The 22,088-nt window shown below is 35.8% G+C and overlaps 3 protein-coding genes across 6 annotated transcripts; 2 read left to right on the top strand and 1 right to left on the bottom strand.

Annotated features, from left to right (window-relative positions):
* LOC18790370 (low affinity sulfate transporter 3) lies at positions 8,587-13,395 on the top strand. 2 transcript variants are annotated; one of them, XM_007226906.2, is made up of 12 exons: positions 8,590-9,036; positions 9,138-9,186; positions 9,275-9,482; positions 9,626-9,803; positions 10,081-10,146; positions 10,242-10,472; positions 10,558-10,684; positions 10,771-11,057; positions 12,020-12,213; positions 12,318-12,406; positions 12,601-12,677; positions 12,797-13,395. In XM_007226906.2, exons 1-12 carry the CDS (start codon positions 8,704-8,706, stop codon positions 12,947-12,949), a joined length of 1,992 nt encoding a protein of 663 aa, XP_007226968.1. In that variant the 5' UTR covers positions 8,590-8,703; the 3' UTR covers positions 12,950-13,395. The 2 variants fall into 2 exon arrangements, with proteins under 2 accessions (XP_020409792.1, XP_007226968.1); XM_020554203.1 differs by lacking the exon at positions 12,601-12,677 and having other exon boundaries at positions 8,587-9,036.
* Positions 13,693-18,594, top strand: LOC18788721. 3 transcript variants are annotated; one of them, XM_007223899.2, is made up of 3 exons: positions 13,693-13,863; positions 14,436-14,571; positions 18,206-18,594. In XM_007223899.2, exons 1-2 carry the CDS (start codon positions 13,771-13,773, stop codon positions 14,568-14,570), a joined length of 228 nt encoding a protein of 75 aa, XP_007223961.1. In that variant the 5' UTR covers positions 13,693-13,770; the 3' UTR covers position 14,571; positions 18,206-18,594. The 3 variants fall into 3 exon arrangements, with proteins under 3 accessions (XP_007223961.1, XP_020409794.1, XP_020409793.1); XM_020554205.1 differs by lacking the exon at positions 18,206-18,594 and adding an exon at positions 15,269-15,594; XM_020554204.1 differs by lacking the exon at positions 18,206-18,594 and having other exon boundaries at positions 13,694-13,863; positions 14,436-14,853.
* Positions 15,754-21,552, bottom strand: LOC109946441. Its single transcript, XM_020554202.1, has 19 exons — positions 21,545-21,552; positions 21,283-21,346; positions 20,329-20,482; positions 19,902-20,108; positions 19,590-19,736; positions 19,083-19,289; positions 18,594-18,700; positions 18,460-18,499; positions 18,215-18,333; positions 18,010-18,096; positions 17,794-17,919; positions 17,622-17,690; positions 17,441-17,536; positions 17,204-17,317; positions 16,938-17,093; positions 16,609-16,711; positions 16,312-16,401; positions 16,080-16,186; positions 15,754-16,003 (listed from the first exon to the last, which is right to left on the bottom strand). The coding sequence occupies exons 3-19, from the start codon at positions 20,470-20,472 to the stop codon at positions 15,901-15,903; spliced, it is 2,022 nt and encodes a 673-aa protein (XP_020409791.1). The 5' UTR covers positions 20,473-20,482; positions 21,283-21,346; positions 21,545-21,552; the 3' UTR covers positions 15,754-15,900.

Genomic DNA, 22,088 nt, shown 5'->3' with positions numbered 1-22,088 from the left:
TTTTCCCATTTGCATATTCGAATTTGTGGAAAGACAACTACCAAACCAACAATTTGGTAGCCTACATAACAAATGGTGACCAAGCAAACTTTAGATTCTAAAAGAGAAAGCAATGGCGTAAGTTAATTAAACTATGAAGACAAGAAGGGGGTTGGATTTTGGGTGGGAAGCTTTAAGTAGTTTTAGGTATCTGAAAATTTCATACATGCTTAATTAACACCATAAAAAAATTTATACATGCTAAGAGAGAAAGAAGAGGGGTGGGGGAGGGGTGTCCTATGCGATGTGTTTTGCTCAAAAGGTGATTGTTCATTGAAATATAAATTCCAAATACAGACCCCTAAACAAAAAGAGGCAAAGCCTCAAATAACAAACTAAAAAGGGAGAAGCAAAACAGGACTCGAAAGAGACCAACACGATGCCTTTCCCAACACAGACTGCGACCTTACATAGAGTTGCTAGGCGGGCATGGCAAGCCATTGGGGTGGGAGAGAAAGGGAGAGAGAGGTCTCTTTTTTCTCTCTCTTTTTTTTCCTTGAAAATGCAAATATAATTGGATAGTGTTAAAGTTAGATGATAAATCATGGATTTTGAAAAATTCAGGTGACATTTCTCTTAAATTTTTTTTTGAGGTAACAAATTAAAACTTAGGTATAAATTCAGGTGACATATCTACAAGAATTCCTTAATTAAATTCCTTTTCTCATAGCCACAAGTTCTTTTTTTTAAAAAAAAAAATTTTGTTAATAAATAGACAGGTGATTATACATCTAGGTTTTTTTTTTTTCAATTATAATAATTCAGGAAAATCAAGGAATGGAATTTAATGAAATTCATTTGCTTACAAGGAAAATTTTTTTTGAAATCTAATGAAATTTTTTCCACTTTGTGTACAGCTAACAGCTGGTCTAAAATAGATCAATCTGTAAAATAGTCGATCAGTTAGAGAGGCTTCATTCCACACTATATATATGCACTGGCAAACTTATGAATTTTTCAAGGGAGGGGCAACATTTAAAAGATTAAAAGTGTGTGAGGCAAATCCATGTGCAAGGAGTCCGTGAACCCATCTACATTAGTCGACAGGGAAGAGAGAAACTTTGAATAAATACACGTAAAATCTGGATAAAACAAAATTAAATTATAAGTTGAGAAACTAAGAAAGGACATATGCCAAATAAGGGGGATTAAAGCTCATGGATATTTATTAAATAGAGATACACCATTAAAAGAATTTTGGGAGACAACAAGTTTATGTGAAGATCAAATTGAATATTACAAAGTCTCTTTCAGATATTTAATCGAACACATAGTGGGCACCAGCAGAAGGGCAAATTCCAGCCACCCCAAAAAATTTTCCGCCGAAAGGAGGTGTAGCTGCACCGCTTTGTTTATATGTAGGTCCACTAATGTATATATGTATGTGATGTGAGTGAGAGTCAAGTCTGCGCCTTCCTTTAAAACCAAGGGTCGTCCTAGCATTCTATTCACTTGTTGTGATTGTGATGTAAATTCATGAGGAACTTTTCTAAATCAAAGAATCAAATTAGTAACTATATTTTACAAATGAATATCTAACAAGTAATGACTTATTGTTTCCAAAAAAAATTGTTTGTCGGATAGTGTAACAGTAAATTTTGTCACAGAATATATGCCGATGAGAATGAATTATACTAAGAAGATAATCTCGAGAGTCACGCTCAGCTAGCTATTAGTGTAGTGGTATTTTCCGAGTTAAAATCTTTGTCCTCTTGTTTGAGATTTTTTGCTGTGTTTTGATGGGTTGGGCCCCTAGAAAAAAATTATTTCAAGAATTATGTCACATTTCAACGTGGTCAACCTTTGGCCAATCTGAGTGTGGAGCTTGTTTTGGGCAAACATATCAATGTTGACTCCCACAGGCGAAACCTACCCAAAGCAGATAGCTGTCATTTCACTTTTTTTTTCTGTCAAATAAAGTAAAAACTCAAGTTATACGGTTCACATTGTGATGGAGACAAATGAGAAATTATTTTTTGGTGTCAAAATAAATGTTGATAATTGATATCATCTCATCTCTTGTCGATGACCGAAAGTTGCAGGCCATGAATTGACTATAAATATGAGGCTATCAGGTGAGTTGAGAGTACTTGGAGTCTTGGAGATGACAAATGAAGTTGAAGATTAATACCTCCCGTAGAATTTTGCATATGATTGTCTTTCATTTTTCGTGGCCTTTCCCTAATTGGAAACATCACCACTTTTGACGGACGAGAGAGAAGTCGTGCCCCTCCTCTCAAGCTACCCATTTTTGTAAATTTCATGGACGTTGTAGACTTGTAGTTAAAATATAAGGACCATAACTTGAAACTTACTTGTGTTTGGTTCATTGGGATTTTTTTATTTATTGGATATCCTCCAAGATGGGAAAATTAAGGAAATAGAGTTGAGATTGAAGGTATTCCAAATGTTGAAATTCGGCTTAAATTTGAAAAGCCCATTTGTATGGGAATGAGAAAGCCCATATTTGTGGGGAGTTTGAGAAAGTGCACTTGTTCCACTTGCTTGGTAGCTTAGGATTTTGAAGTTAGTCATTTGTCCCCACCTATATCAAGCCATCTATTCTCATTCGAGGGGGAAATACTTACATGAAATAGGAATAATACTATTTTGTTATTTTTGGCTAATCACAGTGTGGTTGGTCTAGGTTAGAGTAGGTCTGGGTCGGGGTCCTGCTCTGATACCATGTTAAATTTCAGAGATACAGGCCAGCGACCCACTACTAACAACACTGATATTGTCCCCAACTTAATCACCTACAAAGCCCAGTAGGTGTGGAGTTTTACCACAAAAGGCTTCGGCATAGTGAAACTTACAACTTATTATAAGTTGTAATTTATTTAGTCAAGTTTTCGATGTAAGACTTTATATTCTTCAACAAGGTGAGGTTTTTTTTTTTTTTTTTTTTTGGGTCTACTCAAGGTGTTGAGAAAGAACAACCAATTTGTGAGAGAATTCTCTTTTTTTGGTGTAAGAGAATCTCTCTTCTTTGGTTTGTTGCACATCAACTACACTTCTGGGTTGGTTCTCCTCTTTGATCCCTTGTGTTTGTAGTAGTTTTACCTCTCTGTAATAGCTCTTTTTAGGTCTCTTCATTGTGAGCAAGAATATGAGATTTGTTCTTGCCTCATATTTATAAGTGAGAGTGTGAGTGATTTAGGTGTATGTGGGATTTGGTTTTGTGAGAGCTTAAACATTATTTTGTAATCTCCTTTGGTTATTAGTGAATTTCCTCCTTCGAATTGGATGTAGAAGTGAAAGTCGAATTAGTATAAATCATTTGTGTGTTGTTGGATTTATTTATATTTGCTATATATTTTTGCAGTTGCATGATATCTATTGATTGCCATAAAAGTAAAAATAAAGATTAAAACATACCTACAAAGGGAACATGGGAATCTAAAAAAGAATATGCAAAGGAAATAGGCAAAGTTGTACTTTAACAACCTAGGTAACATGTTGTCTACCCATTTGTGTCGTTATAAGAGCATGTCTAATGCAAGGGCAAGGGGCAAGGAGCAAGGGGCTAGGTGCTGTTTTAGCCCCACAAAATGGTCCTATTCACAAAATCTAGCCTCTCAATTTTTTTTGTGGTTCTAGTGGTGAGGGGTTAAAACTCAAAACTTGTTATTTTTGTTTATTATTATTTTATTAGTGATAAAAACAAAGTATAAGAAAAGCAACACAAAAATTTATTTTTGGAAATGTAAAAAACAACTAGGAAGGAGGAGTGAACCAATCATAGATTTATGAGGGAATAAAAAAGGGCCAGCAACTAGTTGTTGGATTGTTGCATTTGATAGCGCCAAATAGCAACTCCTCAATGGTTGTTGGAATCAGCTTTTGTTGCTCTTTTTTTATATAAAAAACTGATAGTGGGACTCTTATCTTGCCTGGGCTAACACATTGCCTTAGGCCAAACACATGCCTTAGAAAGTGTTTTTTTTTCCCCCATTTGAGGCCAAATATGAACCTAGTCCAGATCAGATCAGTCCCATTAAACATACTCTAAGTTAGTCGGTCCAATGAATTAGGCAATCCCACGAGGTATAGTTGTATTCCAATATACATATTGCTTATCATTAAATATTATAATTTCCAATATTTGCTTTTCGAGTAGGCAAATGTTGCCTACTTTGAAGGGAATGAGTAAATTTTCACCTACTTGAATGTGTACTCCCTCGAAGATGAAAATGCAGGAAACACCAAAACGACTTTCCAATGGCATCCCCGGGAACATGACACGTAAAATGAACTATATTATTATAGCAACATTTATAACACAGATATTTCAGGTGCATCTCAAGCCTCAAACTATTATATGAGAAATGAGAAAATTTAAAAGTATGAAGCACTTTATGAATGATAAAATTCAAAATAATGAAGATTAGTGTTTAGAATTCGTAAAGTTTCTTATTTGGCTAATTTAAAAGTTTAATGAATTTGAACATGAAAATTTAACATTTATCTTCTTTCAGTAGTGGCGGTAGTATCATGTGTGATATTGAAGGTGGACTGTTAGTGGTAAGTGGTGGCAGTAGTGATGATCATGATGGTGGTATTGGTGGTGATAGCTGGCTAATGCAATGTTTTTTTTCCTTAATACTCCACCCTCTTGGAATTTAAGAATTAACGACTATTTAAATGAAATTTAATGTTGGAAGTGATCACTTCCAAATTCCCAGTTTTTTTAAACATGTTTATTTTCAAACAAGAGAATTGATGTATGTCAATTTAAAAATTCTAACTCTTGTCTAAATTTCAAGTTTATTTCCTCACTCAAATGCATGGCTAAAAATTAATCTTGTTGCATATCTTTTTCAATGCTGAAAGACTTTCAAAAATTTGAACCGTTTCTCCGCCATTTGATTAAAAAACAAAAAAACAAAGAATCATTGTACATGTGTGGGGGGGATAAAAGACACGTACCCAGACAAGTGATAGCCTAAAGTTTTTAAAGTAGGAAGAATGTTGTCTTTTCGTTTTTATATCTAGCCCTTGTAGGCTTCTGCTTGTATCCAGTCTGGCTCAGTTCTGATCTTCCTTCTTCCTTCTTTTCCTTATGGATTTTTTTTCTTCTTCTTTTTGCTGCTGCAATGAACAATGGTATTAAAAAATAAGACAAAATAATTAGCTCTAAATCTATATAATCCATACCTATACAAAACATCAATTCCCCAACCAATATTGTGCATCATAGTGTACTGGAAGTGCTTATATTTGTAGAATAATCCATTATAAAGTGGAGGCCTGAAGCGTTATGAGCTGAGTTTTTTTTTTCTGATCAATGGAAGTCTCAGACATGCTTAGGTTAACTAAGGCACAATGCTTTTAACTTTTAAGTGCTTTTCAAGGGCTTGTATGAGTGCTTTTTTTCTTTTAGTAAAAGCACCCAGAAGAGGGGACTAATATTGCAATGCCCATCACGTTTGTGAATCTTCCCTCAATTGTGTCCAAGATCATGAGCTTGAAGCATATGAGAGAGGCAGAAGGGTTTCATCTCCAGATTTAGTTTGTAATTTTCTCTGGAGGGAGAACCATTTTCTCCTCCAAATAAGCATGAAACACTACTGTGTTTTAAAAATTGACTTCCACTATCTACCAACAATCAATTGCAACACAGGGCATCTTTGAAATATTGGGAATGCATGGACCTACTTGTTAAAAAGAGCAATAATTATCGAATAAGCTAAATTACGGACACATCTTGCAATTCTCAGAAGAAAAAAAATATATATTCCATGTTGATCAGCCTAAGAGGGACTGTCTCAGTCGAAAAATGAGAGAAGTTCTTCTGACTCAATAGTATGATATCATATGTTAAGTCGTAAAATTGTGAGTTGTATAAAACCATTTTGTGTTGAATCGTGTTGTATACGTATGATTCAGATTCACAGTATGACTATATAACATGCAAGATACATAGTAATCAAGAAATCAATAAATCTTAAAGATGAGGTAGAACATTAGCGAGATGATTGATGAGCAGCTGGACATGCGTAGGGCCAAAAACAAATAAAATCAAACTATTTGCAGGTTTGGACTCTTCGAACTCTGATTTGGGGCCCTGACTCCTAAGAAAACGACACAAAGAGTCAAATTAACATGGTTTTCTAGGTTAAATTAGCATTTTAAGTTTTAAGGGTAATTTTGATTTTTGTAATTTTCTAGTTAACTATCATCCCTAGTGGTTCTAGGATTTGAGGGAGTATTAAAATCAACTTTCGATAAGAGATTAGAGGTGTTATTACTTTTATTATTATTAATAAACTTTGAGCTTCTCTCAACTTTATAATAGATTCTTACGATGTGTCAAAAGAACACCGAATTACGTTTCGTATGCCAAGTGGATTTTAGCACATTCTGCACTACTTTGAGAGACTGAACAAATTGCAAGCAACTTCATAAAAGCAAATATAAGCTTCCTTACAGATAAAGAAGATGCAGCTTTCAAATGATAAGGACAAGGGCTTCAACTGCATTAGGAATTAATGTGGTCGTGAGAGGTCAAAAAAGCTGCACAAAAACAAGAATCAAAGGTGGTGTGGCCACTGGGAAGTCGGTCGTGAAGTGCTAAACTCTACAATGTTGGGGGACTGTATTGACCTATGATTGACAGAAAAAGGGACCATGGCCACAAAGTCATATCTAGACCAACCTCCTCCATACAATCTTGTATTCTCTCAGCAGTGGGCACAAGTTCATATATATCCCAACTACATGATGGTGCTGCTGCTTTATTCACATGTCAATGGCCAAGTTCATCGGTTTTCATCCAATTCTTGCTTGTGAAAAGTCCAAATAAGTCCTTGTCCAAGTACCAAAAGGGGAAAATAATTGTGTGTAATCTTTAGATATTAGTATCTAATTATAGACTATTTGTGCTACATTTACCGAGCATTTCATTGACCGAATATCTTATGTAGTTGAGACCAACTACATAGTAGATCTCACCTACATGAGAGATGTCATCAGTAAATGCGGTACATATAACACTATGCTCTCTAATTATCATTGGTGTTTGGGCCTTAGACTGGATGATCTGGTCCTGGTCTAAGCGTGTTGCATGATTGGTAAAAAAGAAAGATATGTACATGATAAGAATCATGTTATATGGAGATGAGAAACACATTAAGCACTTAGGAGGTGATGGTTTTCGGTTTCTGATTGCTTAACTATGGCAGGTTTGTCAAATATGACTGCTGGGTTAACTCTGCAATATCATATGGGGAATCAAATTAAGGGACCATTATGACACCACCATTCACAGTATATATATGCTGCAAATTGGATGGTAGATGTTGATGAAAAGTCGGAGCAAATCAACCTTCTTCAATAATATACCAATATAATTATATAGTATCTACCAAGCCATGGAGCCTAGCAGGCCAATATCTGTCCATTTCTTCTGGGTATTATTATTAGGACTTTCTGGTCATTTGAGGTAGGTATTAGGTCATGAGAAAAGGGTTTTGAGTTGTTCTTGGAGCTCTTGGGGTAGTTTAGCCAAACAATTACAGTGGGAGATATTGTTCAATCTACCTATTTGATCCTTCATGATGAGAAAAATAGATTGTACCTGCATTACTTGTACTATTGTCTCTTGGTCTTTGTACTTTGGGAAAAAACTTTTTCTTTTTTCATCTTTCTAAGACACCATGAGTTATGCCGTGATTCAAAAGATCATGAATCTTTAGAGTTGTAGGTATGAAACAGTACAAGTTTTTTTTTTTTTTTTTTTTTTTTTTTCTGCTGGAAGCTGCTTGCTTTTTCTATGGAGAACACCTGTACTAATAGCTTTCTATGGAGAACATCTGTTCTAACAGCCTGCCATGGGATCATAAACAGACGAACTCCTGTTTGGTCTTATTCAGGAAAACATAAGAGAGTTCACGGGCTAGCTTCTGTTGATTTTAACTACTAAGGTCACAGAGCTTTGTTTTATATGTATAAGCAAATGCTGGTTTGTTGGATAAATTAGAAGAAAAGTAAGGTTCCCATCTAAGAAATTAGCAGTATATATCTGTAATTCAGCTAGATGAGATCATTCAAACCACAATAAGGGTTCTCCTTGTCGTGTCATCGAAAACTCTCCGATGCTTAAGTCAATTCTGCTCAATAAATGAGTGCTTAGTATAACGGTTTACTCTATAGCCATGCTAGTTACCTTCTCACAAACATTATGAATGTAATAAGAATGCTTTAAGTAGAAAATCTAGTGACTTCCCATCATTAATGGGAGTTGATTTTGCTGGGATATGAGATGACTCTTTGCATTATCCACTATACCAGCAATAACTTGGATACTTGCCTATGAGTATTTGAGCTCCAAACCCCAACAAAAACAACATATTAACAATAGTAATATTAAAATACATGTGTCATAAATACCTAGAAATCATAAATCATTATGAATGAGATCATCATCAATTCTGAGGAGTTCAATTTATGAGTACTATGCAAGCTGCAATTAATGTGACATCATCAATATGTATTGACTTCTATGATTCTGTTAAATCTTTCTTAAAGCACTTGTATATATATTTAAATTTAATGACTACATTACAATCACATATCTCTGTCATGGGTTGGTACAAAGCTAGCACTACAGGTACATAATCTGCTACTGAAGAGAGTTCACCCAAACACTTCAAATTAACCACCATGGGTTCTCTGCCAACTGAGGTTTTGAGTGTGGAGCTGCAGCAGCATCCGCATCATGTTGAGGACACTACCGGTCGGGTCGAGAGAGCTCAGTGGTTGCTCAATTCTCCTGAGCCACCAGGTCTATGGCAGCAGCTCCTTCATGGAATCAAAAGCAATGTTTTTCCTCAAGGAAATAACTACTCTTCTAAGCAGAAAACTCCAGCTAGCCGTGTGTTTTCGTTCCTTCGGGGTCTGTTTCCGATTCTTAGCTGGGGAAGGAATTACAAGGCATCAAAGTTTAAAAACGATGTGATGGCCGGCTTAACACTGGCTAGCCTTAGTGTTCCTCAGGTAAGTCTCCTAGCTTAACTTGTACTTAGAAAAACATTATAATTGTCATTCTAATATGATATTCTTCTTCCCTCTTTGTGTCTTTTTATGAATTCTGGCAGAGTATTGGATATGCTAATCTTGCAAAACTTGATCCTCAATATGGCCTGTGTAAGTTGTTTAGTTTGGTTTCTATATCTGCAGATTTCTGTTCATTCTCAGGTATTAATTTTTCTTGTTGTTTGTTTATTTCATTCAGACACAAGCATTGTGCCACCTCTGGTTTATTCTCTAATGGGGAGTTCAAGAGAGCTAGCTATTGGGCCAGTGGCTGTGGTTTCCATGCTGCTGGCCTCCTTGGTTCAGAAAATAGAAGATCCTGTGGCCAATCCTGTTGCTTACAGAAAGCTTATCTTCACTGTGACCTTCTTTGCTGGAATTTTCCAAGCTGCTTTTGGAATCTTTAGGTATGCTTCTTACAGAAAACTTGTTTTCCTTGTGACCTTCTTTGATGGAACCTTTCAATATGTATTTGGATTGTTTAGCTAGTTCTTTTCTGGAACCTTGTTCATCCTAACAAATAGGCCAATTTTTTAATGGTACTTAACAGGTTGGGCTTTCTTGTGGATTTTCTTTCACATGCTGCCATTGTAGGATTCATGGCTGGTGCAGCCATTGTAATTGGTCTCCAACAACTGAAGGGTCTACTTGGGATCAATCACTTCACCACCAACACCGATGTGGTCTCCGTCTTGGAGTCTGTTTTCAATTCAATTGTTCATGAACCAGTAAGTTTTCTACAAGATCCATATACTAGAAAAAAGATTTAGGTACTTCACATGGGTTGTCTCACAAGGAAAGACACTTCCAGCAGTGAGAAAATACTAATTAAGTGTACATAATTCAGTGTTTTTGGTTTTACTCTTGAAGAAAATCGAAAACCATTTCATGTATTTCATATGAAAAATGGCCAAAATATCTAGATTTTTGTTTTCTCAACCTGTTTATGTGCTTTTGTCAATTCACACAAAGTTGACAGATTCTCTCTCTCCTTTGTCATGGCAGTGGTACCCTCTGAATATTGTCTTGGGTTGTGCATTCCTGATTTTCCTGCTACTTACCAGGTTTATTGTAAGTATTGGCAAATTTCTAGTCTCTCAATCTGCCCTTTAGCCAATCTTTTCTGTTTTAGTCATTTAGCCCTCAAAGAACTTTCTTATCTGCAGGGCAAGAGAAACAAAAAGCTCTTCTGGTTGCCAGCTATAGCCCCCCTTATATCAGTTCTATTATCTACTTTGATAGTGTTTTTGACAAAAGCTGATAAGCATGGAGTGAAAATAGTAAAACACATCAAAGGGGGTCTAAATCCAAGTTCAGCTCATCAGTTACAACTCGGTGGCCCACATGTTGGACAAGCAGCCAAAGCAGGACTTATTTCTGCTGTTATTGCTCTTGCTGTGAGTTATCCTTTACTTTCACTATACATTTCTTCTTGATCAAGTTGTAGATTTTAATGATAATTTGAAGTTTTGATTTAATCAGGAGGCCATTGCTGTCGGTCGATCTTTCGCTTCCATCAAAGGGTACCATCTTGATGGGAACAAGGAAATGATAGCCATGGGATGCATGAACATTGCTGGATCTTTAACTTCTTGCTATGTGTCAACTGGTGAGTTAACTCCTACTTGTCAAAGGTGCAGTTCGAAAATCGGCATTAATTAGTAAAAAGCAATTGATTGGCTGTGGCTTCTGCAGGTTCATTTTCAAGAACAGCTGTAAATTTTAGTGCAGGTTGTGAAACTGTGGTATCAAATATAGTTATGGCCCTCACTGTAATTTTATCAGTGGAATTGCTTACTAGGCTCTTGTACTTCACTCCCATTGCCATCCTTGCTTCAATCATCCTATCAGCTCTTCCTGGACTTGTTGATATAACTGGAGCTTACCACATTTGGAAGGTTGACAAATTAGACTTCCTTGCTTGCATTGGTGCATTCTTTGGGGTCTTGTTTGCATCAGCAGAGATTGGTCTTCTTGCTGCGGTAACTTTTCACTCTTGTCACTTTAATGTCCATCAATATGCATTAAATTCTATCTAGGATGGGAAGCTAACTAAAATTAACCAGACAAATTTTTATCTAACTTTTAATGGTAAAATGTATGGACAGAATAATGAGAGGTAATTTTCTGATATGTGAAGCTGAATTTAAACAAGAGGTAGGCTCCATCCATGATTGAGAGTGATAATGTAGTGAGGATCTTGGTAGACTAGTGGGTGCTTATCTTTTCTTTAGTGTGAATTGGGCCTACCAGATGACCCAGGTAGAAGGATGAGGTCAATTTCTTTTGGATATTTTTCACTTTTTTATTATAAAATACAGAATATACTGAGACTTACTGTTGATGAAAATCTAGCATGTAGCAATGTGGGGAATGAGATCATATTGCTCGCCATGTGAAATTCTATAGTGAGGTTGTCATATAAGGACTTCTCATGTGTAGTCATATGATCATTTTATTAAACTAAAGTGAAGTTACTATTCAGAAGAATCATGTAACTAATATGAAAGTTCACATTTATGATCTATATACGACACTCTCACCGTAAAATACTTTGCTCACTATACTTCATGTAACATGAGATCTCATGAGCATCTTGTAAAGGAATCAAATCACCTTCAATTGACAAATCTAAAGTTTCCCATATGAGATTGTTATGCATGTGGGGCCATGTAGGATCCATTTTAGGGTACATGTAGATCTTACATAGTACCATTTCTCTTGTTACCCACTATATATATCACTTGGCCATTAATAGCAGTAGTATATTGCTTGACGCTTCATTTTGTTATATATACTGAGCCCACTGTAGATGATGGAGGGTTTTTTCCTTCATGGATTGATTCTGGTGGAACCTATCAAAATGTCAATTTTTGAATAGCTTGCAAGTATCAAGCCAAATTATTAAGAAGGAATAAGATTGTGAGTTTTTGATGGACTGCAGGTCAGCATCTCCTTTGCAAAGATATTGGTGAATTCACTTAGACCTGGCATAGAAGTTCTAGGGAGACTTCCAAGAACAGACATCTTTTGTAACATCAATCAGTACCCCATGGCCACAAAAACTCCAAGCATCTTGATAATTGGCATCAACTCTTCTCTGCTTTGTTTTGCTAATGCTAACTCTGTTAGAGAAAGGTATGAGTTTAATCAATTAGATTGCCATGATCAAGGGCTCTTGAGGTGACATAATTAATTTCAACTTGCAAATAATTAATGCATTAGGGCTATGTTTATTTTAGGGTAATGAGGTCGGTGACGAAAGAAGAGAATGAGACTGAAGATCAGAAAGAAAAGGGAAGAATTCAACATGTAATCCTTGACATGTCTAGTAAGTTCCTTCTATTTGTAGTTCTAAAGCTTGATAAAAATTTATTAATATGCGAAGCGGTTGTATATGTACTCTTTCTTTCATTTTTATCTATCGAGCGATGCTCATTTGATAAGATGATTGTTAAAGAATGACGTATATATTCCACCTCTCAACAAAGTTGGCTGACTAATGTCAAATTTTTCTTATGATAGATGTGATAAATGTCGACACTTCGGGAATTCTTGCACTAGAAGAAATACACAATAAGTTGTTTTCGTATGGCATAGAAGTGAGGCATCAGTTCAAAATTATTTTTTTTTTTTCATTTTTTTTAATTTTTGGAAGTGTCTGATATATATATGTAAACTTGTTATGGATTTCAATGATTTTGTTTATGTTTGATTGCAGTTAGCTATGGCCAACCCAAGATGGCAAGTGATTCACAGGCTAAAGGTGGCCAAATTGTTAGACAGAATTGGAGGGGAGAGGGTTTTCCTCACTGTTGGTGAAGCTGTAGATGCGTGCCTCAATCCCAAAGTGGCAGGTGGGAGCAGCTGTTGATGGTTTGAGTGGCCTTATTGGATATTAATTACATCAAAAACCATGACTAAACCCTAAAATTATGCATAGCCTTATGTGCTGTGACTGTAAAGTAGGGAATTAAGTAAAGATGTTTGAGTATTTTCTTGTTTTGGCCATATACATGGAGGTTGGTTTAGTCATTAATGTTTACAAAGGTGGGACGGAAAATTGCAATCAAAAGAATTAGAAAATTGGTGTAAAATAAAGACCAGAACTGACCAACCCAAATTGCAAATCCAAGTAAACCGAATTGGCCTAAACCGATCCTATTGGGTTGCTTTATGATTTAGTTAAATCATTACAGACATGATTGATGCCGTTTATAACTTAGGCGCTACACCGAATCATGTTTAAGCCTAAAGGCTTGTTGGACCTCCAAAAAAAAAAAAAAAAGAAAAAAAAAAAGCCTAAAGGCTTGTTGTATTGTAGCTCATTTAAGATATGTATCTTCTATCAATGGAGTTCTAGCTCAGTGAAAAATGGTCTTGACTTATAGACCTGTTATCTTAAGTTCGGACCTTAATAGCACATTGACAATGGACGTGAGAAAATGCCCTCCTCTTCCTAACTTCTTCAACAACAAAAAATTGTATATTCTTATCCCTAACTATGGAGGCTTAGTTAGTCGAACGACACGTCGTTCTCATTAAGTTCGCTTCAACGACACCGAATCAGGAAATTCCCCGCGTCAAAGAGTAACAATAAACTACCTAACGCCGTTATTTTCCATAGTCTCAGACTCTCACACCCTCTGTTTGGAAGGAAGAAAAATCAGAGAAAACGAAAGAGGAAAAAAAAACATGGGAGCAGAAGCGGAAGAGCAAGAAAATAAGCAAGGCGAGAACCCGAGGTCCATGACGAAGGCCCAGTTCCTCGCCTGGAAACGCCAGAAGGTTTTTTTTCTTTTTCTTTTTGCAAATTTCTCTTGCTTTTGATTTTTAGGGCCTAGGGTTTGTTTTTCTCTCATTCTTTCCCTTTTTGTTGTTGAATTGTATCTACATTACATAATTTGGAATTGGAAGCTTCATGTGTGATTAAATACCACTACTTTTTGGGTACAAATACAATATAAGATATTGCTTAGAATATGCAAATAGAGAAAATTTTCTTTCTTTTATGTGTAATTTGTGTGTGATGGATTTCAAGGTTTGTATTGATTGGTAATTGTAGATTTAAGGACTTCCTTGATGTGTAGAATTAGTGTGTTTCTGCTAGCAGCATTGCAAGGTATAAATTGTCACGGTCTTCCCGGCCTTGTAGTAGATTTTAGGTACTGATCACTTGTTATTCTTAAGAATCTAATGTTGTCTTCTATGGTTATAGGCTCTTGCCTGTGCCTCTTTCAGACTTGCAATATCTATTAAGAGTCTTGTTCTTGTTTTTATTTTTTAGTTTTGTTTGGGTTGGTGGAAGTAACGAATGTAACGAATTTATAATATTCTCATATGTATACATGTTTTTGTAGGATGATGATGCATCTGCCAGAAGAGCTGAAGCAGCAAGGAAACGTGCAGAGGACATAGCTTCAGGAACAGTGCAATTGAATGGCCGAGAGCTTTTCGTGCATGAACCTTGGGTTTTTGATAACACTCTTTATTGAGGTTAGTTTTTGTCAAGAGATGGATCTTGTTTTCTTTTTGTTGAATAATTAGAATTAGTGGCCTACTTTTAGAATGTATTAATACTATGTAATCTTGATTTCTGTTATCGGGTGTTTTAAAATGAAAGTAGAGTGAGTAGACAGAACCAAGTTGAGATAATATCAAGGATCTATCCTTTGTCCTGATGCATCTTCTTTTCCTGGGTCTTGTTTGTAAACATTGGATATATTTGTATATCTTTTATTTGTCTACCACACAATAATATGTCAAATTCCATACCAACTAACTTTTGTATCTATTTTTAATTAGAATATTGTGCAAAAAATCTATGTACAGAAGTACAATAGCAGGCTAAAGAGTTGAAAGCCAGCCACAATTAACCAAATTTACATCTTTGCAGCAGAAAACCTTGGAAAACCGAGAAATAAAATCATTTAATTCTTGAAAGTAGAATCAGGAATAATCAAGTCTGAAAATTGAATATGAGTATCCCGAACAACAAACCAGACTACAGATACATAACAGCACTCCTGTATAGAAGAAAACATTTGTTCTTCTGGTTTGCATAACTTCCATGCCATCTGTTATTTCTTTGTTTCTACAAATTGTAAATCAAACCTCCCCAGGCAAGCTTGATTCTTGAGGATTATATGGACGTATGAACCGATTTAAACCTGTTATTCGTTTGTTTCGCAAGGATCTGTGGTCTCACGTCAATTCTATCACCCACCTACCATGTTCATCCTGGCTCCTGCACAGGTTAGCTGTACCTTAATGCAGCAGCTTACTGTGGATAAAAGCCACTTCCCCAAATGAAACACTGCTACACCGCATTTCCCTTCCAATCAATCAGATGTTAAAAGCCAAGAGGCAATTGTTTATTGATCTTCCTATTTTCATAACAAGGAATGTTGTACCAATTATCAGAACTTCTTAATGGAATTTAACCTTTTGGCACCTCCTCTTCCTTACATGTAAGCAGATGATGTGTTCTTATTCAAGGGTTTTTCTTCTTCTTTCTTATTCACATATTTATTACATTTTTTTATTCCATGGTTGCCATGCTTCTCCATTAAAATCTCAAGTCATGATTGTTATATATAGATTTTAAAGTAACATGAGAACTGGAACTAGATAGAAAATTTAAAATATAAATATAAAAACATTTTACAAAATTCATAAAGGAATATGCCCTTAAACAGTTATGATGGACTATAATGTCAGAGTTACACCGTCTATTTATTAGTTGACCTTAATACAGTAAGATATATTATAGCAAGTGTTAACCCTTGCCAGACAAGTTAAAGGTGACCAAAACCCACTATCTCTTCATTGGAGGAATTGCTTGCTTGCTTGAAACATTCGGAGATGGGGGTCAATAGGCTGGCCGATTGCCTCAAACGTTGGGTCATAAAGTCTATTTTTTATTTCCCTGAAATCATAAAAACTGTAATAAGTTGGAAGTTACTAAGAACAAGAAGAACATCATTCAATAAAATTTCGTAGACCTTGCATTAGAAGGAGAGAAAAGGTTAGACAACATATCCATTTCTTTTTCTTGAGATTCAAAAGTACTCCTGTTGACTTCTGTACGACTAGAAGCTGCTGAATTCCTCTGCATTTGATCCGATCAGTAAAAGATGTTTTCATCAGTGATAGTACAATGTCAGTTCTGAAACTCTTGCCCGCAGTTAAGCCTTTGCAAAACCATGGAAGTAATGCAAGGTAATACTGAAATACCTTGGAGCGTTTGGCCAGCGACGATGACTCTCCTAATTGAAGTTGTTTGCCGCGTCGTTTGACAACGTAGTCTTGTTGTTCTGCTGTCCCCTGCTAAAAAACACTTATTTACAAAAGTTACACTAGAAAAAAGAAACTACCTATTGACAGGATTTTTGTCTAATGTGCATAGCAAAAATGTGCGACTAAGAATTCTTAAGTGGATAGGGGAGAGACCCCTAATTTACAAATGTAGAGTTCTATATATATCACTTTGAACTTTCGAAAATCATCGAGTGAGGAGAGGAAGACTCTTACTTGTTCAGTTGGGGAGTTTCGGAATTGAACACTCCTCTGAGAACTGCTATCACTTGGAATAGTAGATTGATTCAGTATGTCATCAAGTTGGACAGGAGCTAACCTACAAAAAGAATTCAGTACGAGCATGAAGATGAAAGCACCAAGAAAACTAAACCCCTTTACATAGGTCCACCAGAAAACTAAACCCTTCTAGATAACTAGCATCTCAACTTGATCTTAAACATGGCACGAAAGCAAGTTAGTTTCTAACTTTTTTTCTTTCAAAAGCAGTTCCTTTATTCCTTGAAAGAATATATAATATAAGCAAATGAGGATCATTTAGGTACCTAAAAGGCATAGGAGCTCTTGAGAGCCCAGAGCTGTGATTCTGAGGATCAGCTATGTTAGATAGCACAGAAGGCCTTGACCTTATATCAGCTACAACATCAGGTATCATCTGCATATGGTCAGGGTTTTTCTGTTGACCACCCATTCCCTGAGGCCTAAGGAAGAAGAAGAAGGAAGAACCTTATTGGAATTCAATAAGCACATACATAGTTGTATGTTCTATAATATCATGGAAATTAAATTATGAAATTGAATAATTGTGTACCCAGATGCGATGATAGGTCCACTAACTATGGAGTCGTGTTGCTGTGGATAAGCTACATTAGATGCCCTTGAATCTTGGTTAGGTTGTTCCTGATGATCTGATACTTGCCCCAGCCTAATTAAATTCCAACAACCCATAATCATAAACGTAATATTTGTTGTGCTTACCATTTTTCCAAATGCTTAAGAAAGTATTTCTCTTTCATATATAGAAGACTTCAAGTTTCTATTTGCTCACCCAGACTGCATGAAAGGATCAGGTTTTATAGAATTAGAATGGTGTGGTGGCACCGCCTGGGTGTGATTATTTTGTGTTTCAGGCAAAGATTGGACCCTAGATTTCAAAATTAAGATTGAACTATATTACAATACTCTGCTCAATGTTATACAACTGTGGTTATATATATTCAATATACTACCTTGCAGCAAACGAAGACTCCAGGATCCAAGGAGTCAGCACATTCTGGCTCTTGGTATGCTTAGGAGGCCTAAACTCAGAAGATATACAATAAGTTCATAGCCTTTGATCAACTGTTAACTTCCATGATCAAACTAATTTAAATTAAGAAAGATTAAAGCTGGATCAGATACCAAAGAGGTGCAGAAAGCCCTGCAGGTCGCCTAGGGTGATGAAACTGTTGTGAACCAAAAGTATTTGGTGGCTGCACTTGGTTCAGCTGTTGTGGCTGGTTCAGTAATTGCTCTGGTCCTTGGGGCCTGAATCAGATACATAAATATAGAGAAGTTAACAATGTGTTCATAAACAATGATTCTGTGTTCACCTTGCAAAATTTGAATTTTGTGTACCCTGTCTGTACAGCTCCATGGGGTATGCAGTTGGTCCATTGTTGGTTACATGCTCCATTAGCTGGCATAACTTGATTATTTTGGGTCCTAAATTCAATTATCACATTGAAATTAAGCATGTCAATGCGTAAGCATAACTGCATACTTGCATACTAAATGTTATAAGAGCAGTCAACTAAGATGGTGATTATGGCAGGTCATGTACCAGAACCCTGATGGGGTCCAAGGCCTTGGAGGATCATTGAGTTGCTGGGGGTACAAAGTGGCTTGCTGCTGGTTGCTCTGGGATGGCCTTTGATCTGCAACTCCTAGCCCGGCCATCATCTGCTTACAGCAAACCAGTTGTGTACAACAGTATTGTGGTCAAATTGCTTGGTGAAATATCATGAAACTGATATCTTTTATTATTATTTTACAACAGGATTTGAAGGGTCAAAACAGAGAACTTACTGTGTTTATGCCATATTGACTGTGACCCAAAGTTAGAGACCTGTGCGTCAAGTAAGATATGTTCGAAATCAGAATGTATGCAGTAGCAAGCTTTTGCAAATGAAAAGTTTCCAAAAGAGTAGTATTTGACATACAGAGGCACTTGCTCCATTTGGGGATGTGACTGAATTGCTACATTTGGTTCTGGTTCTGGATGGTGAGGCTCCACCACACCATCACGGATAGTTACTCCCATATGCATCTGCTCATGATCAAGATGTCAAAGATAGTCGTGGATAATTGTTAGCCGTAGGTGCATATGGATCACATAGTGAATCTTGCATGCTTTGGTAACGGTTTGATTTCTCTTTGCTTAATTTACACAAGTATAAGGCTAAATTGTAGCAATGGTCCTTGAATTGTATCCTGAATTTCAATAATAGTTGGTGTTGTTTTTAAAATTAGGTTTCGCATTGCACTATGGGTCCTAATTTGAGGACGGCAACAACTGTTATTGAAAATGAGGGACGAAAATACAACTCGAGATACAATTCAAGAACCATTACTATAATGTAGCCCAAACATGATAAAAACCATGTTAAATTCTAAATTGGAGGACAGTAAAATGCTTGGGGTATACATACCGGTCTTGGACGATGTGGCTGTATTGGCATGGGCAAATTGAAGTAAAACGGTATTGTTTCCCTGTCGTTTTGAGCAAACATAAGTGGAGGGTTAGAGTACTGATAGCTTGGAAACCCTACAGCTCCCGGCATGAAAATTTGGATGGAATTTGCTTGATTTAGACTGAACCAGTTATTTCCAACTGATGATCCGGGCTCGAGATTATCCTATGTAAGAAGGCAACAAGAATAATCATCAACATCAACTAAACAAAACCTGAAAACATATCAAAAACAATTTTTAGTCTTAGATTGCACAAAAGTGAACCTAATGTGCAATAACATAAACTTGAAGTGAGGTCCGAAAAATGTTCTTTTATCATATAGTCCAATATGTAATGTTGTTAGACTTGCGGTTAAAGTCAGTATGTTCAAATAAAAATTGATGTAATTAATGATTTAAACTGATAATCTCACCACACATATCAGATTATAATATCTATATCAAATTACGTTTTAGTGTCTTACCATTCTTGGAGGATGCGGTTGTGATGCTCCTTCAAGTTCAGGATTAAAGGCCGTTTCCGGTGACGGAAAGTTAGAAACTGAAGGGCCTGACTTTTCCGGATTTGGTTGAGACTCATTACTTTGCAATGCGTGACTGAGTTCTTCAATCTGATCAACATCAATATAAAAAATATGACTAATGCTCCCTTAGAAATGTGATTAACAATGGCATCATCAATGCAAGCATGCTATTTTTTTAAAATTTTAAATTTATAAAAATAAAAAAAACTAAATCGAGAGATACAAAATGAGTTAACGAGGCCAGCTGCATACTGTTATGCGACGGTGGCTTTGCGGCGTCTCAACTAATGGAGTTGAAGATGAAGCCCCCATTGATGCCAAGTTTGCAGGTTGCTCATGGAGAGGATCTGATAGTCCGCTAAAAGGAGTGAAGGCTGACACCGTTACGCTCTCCCTCGACCTTGCCTGATTCATAGGCTGAGAGCTTCCACTACTTGATGATCCTAGATCAACATGTTCCTGCTACAAACATCACATATTATGTCGTAAAATAATTAGCATTAGACGTGCGAAAAAAATAAAACTATTTGTATCATATTTATTGATAATTATTAGTGATATTTTTCTTACAAATGATATCCATCCAAGTAGCATTATTATCACTTACAAAATATATGTCATATATATTTTTGTTGAGAAATGTTAATTAAATTGAAAATGGTAAAGTGTATAAGTTCACCGCAGCCTTATTCTTCTGGTTTGAAGGCATTTGCATGTTGTGATTGGTGACAAAGTGATCATCATCATCGCCGTCGTCGTCGTCAAAAGTGAAGTTAAACTGATCAAAAGGAGCTCCTCCGCCAGCCGACGACTCATTCTCCATCTGATTCTTTCTGATCACAATTTATATATGCTACAAATTAATCAATTTCATAATTTATATTTTTATAAATACAAGACTTGTTAAAGACAAGTCATCAAATTATAAATTTCGTGGCATTTATGGGACTAAATAAATTTTCTATAAAAAATATTATAAAAAATGATTTAAATATATATAACCTATTTAAATACAAAAACAATTAATGGAAGGTCTGTCAATTTTGACTCTTTGACCCAAAAAAAAAAAAAAAATTTAAAATTTTCTTAAAATATTTAAACCTTTTAAAAAATAAATTTAAACTTGAGATGAGTCCTAATATGGGACCCATTAAAAACATCTGACACGCTTTTAATAGAGGGAATAACTTGACTTTGCTGAAAGGGAAGTAAATTTAAGGTCAGTGGATACATGCAACAGCAGGGGCCAAAGGGCCAGATTTTCATTCCAAAAACTCCCCATTTGATAAAACCAAAGAAAACATGAGTTTCCAGCAAGAAAAGAAAAGAGAAGAAAAGAAAAGAATACATGAGTCCGATAACTTGAAAATTTCTTGTTTGGCTTTCTTGGTTTTAGCTTTAATCTTCTATACAATTTTTTTTTCTTGTGAGTACAGAGAAATTATAAAATATTCAATTTAAAGTGACTCTTTGGACATAAATGTTATATAAAAGAGAGATCTAAGACCCAAAAAAACGTGTAGATTAAATCAAACTTGCATAAGCCAAACCAAATCAAAGGGTACTCTTTTTCATATATAAATTCCAAATTAAGTTATTTTCTTTGATTTTCTAGGAGATTCTTGTGAATTACCTGCCAATATGCCTCCTCACACGCCACAGATTGCTAATAAACAAGATAAATAAAAATCCTGTTACTCCTGTACATAATGAAAATGGACACAACAAAGTAGAAAGGGATTACAAAATGTTCTTTTCTGTGTAATTGGAAATGTGAAAACACAACAAAAATACGAAAAAAAATTAAAGAGGGGGATGGGGGATGTGAAATAAAAGGAGAAGGCTGAGGATGGCGAAGGAGAGTAAGGAAGTGAAAGGAAAGTAAATACCAATACCTCTAGTTGTTAATGGGATCGGAAGAGAGGCACAAAAAGATAAAATTAACGAAGTTGTTTGTATCTTCAAATGGCTTAGGAGCTACAGCTAATTTATAGGCAAACAAACCAATATGTGTCACAAAGATAAAGGAGGTCAGCTGGTGAAAAAAAAAAAAAAAGAAGAAGAAGAAGAAAAAAGTAACAATTCCGTACTTGGGAAATGTTTTAAGCATTAGTGTAACCTTTTTTAATTTCAAATTTTATTAATTATTTGGTAATTGGTGAGAGGCTTGTACATTAAGATACTTATAATTAGGCCACAAAAGAGCCTCCTCTGTTTTGTTAAGCATGACAAAAGGGTTTAGTACATATTACTATGAGTGCATGTGTGTTCAAAATATGTGTGTTGTTCGCGCGTTTTCTACCTCTCGTATATACACTCGGTGTAAAAATTGCCGAGAATCTAGGAGCGGAAATAAGACTTTCCTTTGTGTAACTTCATCAAATGATTAATCAACTTCCAATAAGTACACGTGTGCGTAAAACATTTTGTGTATTGGCC

Source organism: Prunus persica, chromosome G1 (genome assembly GCF_000346465.2).
Source record: "Prunus persica cultivar Lovell chromosome G1, Prunus_persica_NCBIv2, whole genome shotgun sequence".
Classification (NCBI taxonomy): domain Eukaryota; kingdom Viridiplantae; phylum Streptophyta; class Magnoliopsida; order Rosales; family Rosaceae; genus Prunus; species Prunus persica.
The sequence above is the reverse complement of the archived record's forward strand: the minus strand, read 5'-3'. Positions and strand labels throughout refer to the sequence as shown.

Coding starts and splice junctions, on each gene's coding strand:
- LOC109946441 (XM_020554202.1), bottom strand. CDS start 20,472: ATGGAGAATGAGTCGTCGGCTGGCGGAGGAGCTCCTTTTGATCAGTTT. Junction 20,109..20,328: donor ACCAGAAGAATAAGGCTGCG/GTGAACTTATAC, acceptor TGTTTGTAGCAG/GAACATGTTGATCTAGGATC. Junction 19,737..19,901: donor AAAGCCACCGTCGCATAACA/GTATGCAGCTGG, acceptor GATGTTGATCAG/ATTGAAGAACTCAGTCACGC.
- LOC18788721 (XM_007223899.2), top strand. CDS start 13,771: ATGGGAGCAGAAGCGGAAGAGCAAGAAAATAAGCAAGGCGAGAACCCG. Junction 13,864..14,435: donor TCGCCTGGAAACGCCAGAAG/GTTTTTTTTCTT, acceptor ATGTTTTTGTAG/GATGATGATGCATCTGCCAG.
- LOC18790370 (XM_007226906.2), top strand. CDS start 8,704: ATGGGTTCTCTGCCAACTGAGGTTTTGAGTGTGGAGCTGCAGCAGCAT. Junction 9,187..9,274: donor TGATCCTCAATATGGCCTGT/GTAAGTTGTTTA, acceptor TATTTCATTCAG/ACACAAGCATTGTGCCACCT. Junction 12,678..12,796: donor TGTTTTCGTATGGCATAGAA/GTGAGGCATCAG, acceptor GTTTGATTGCAG/TTAGCTATGGCCAACCCAAG.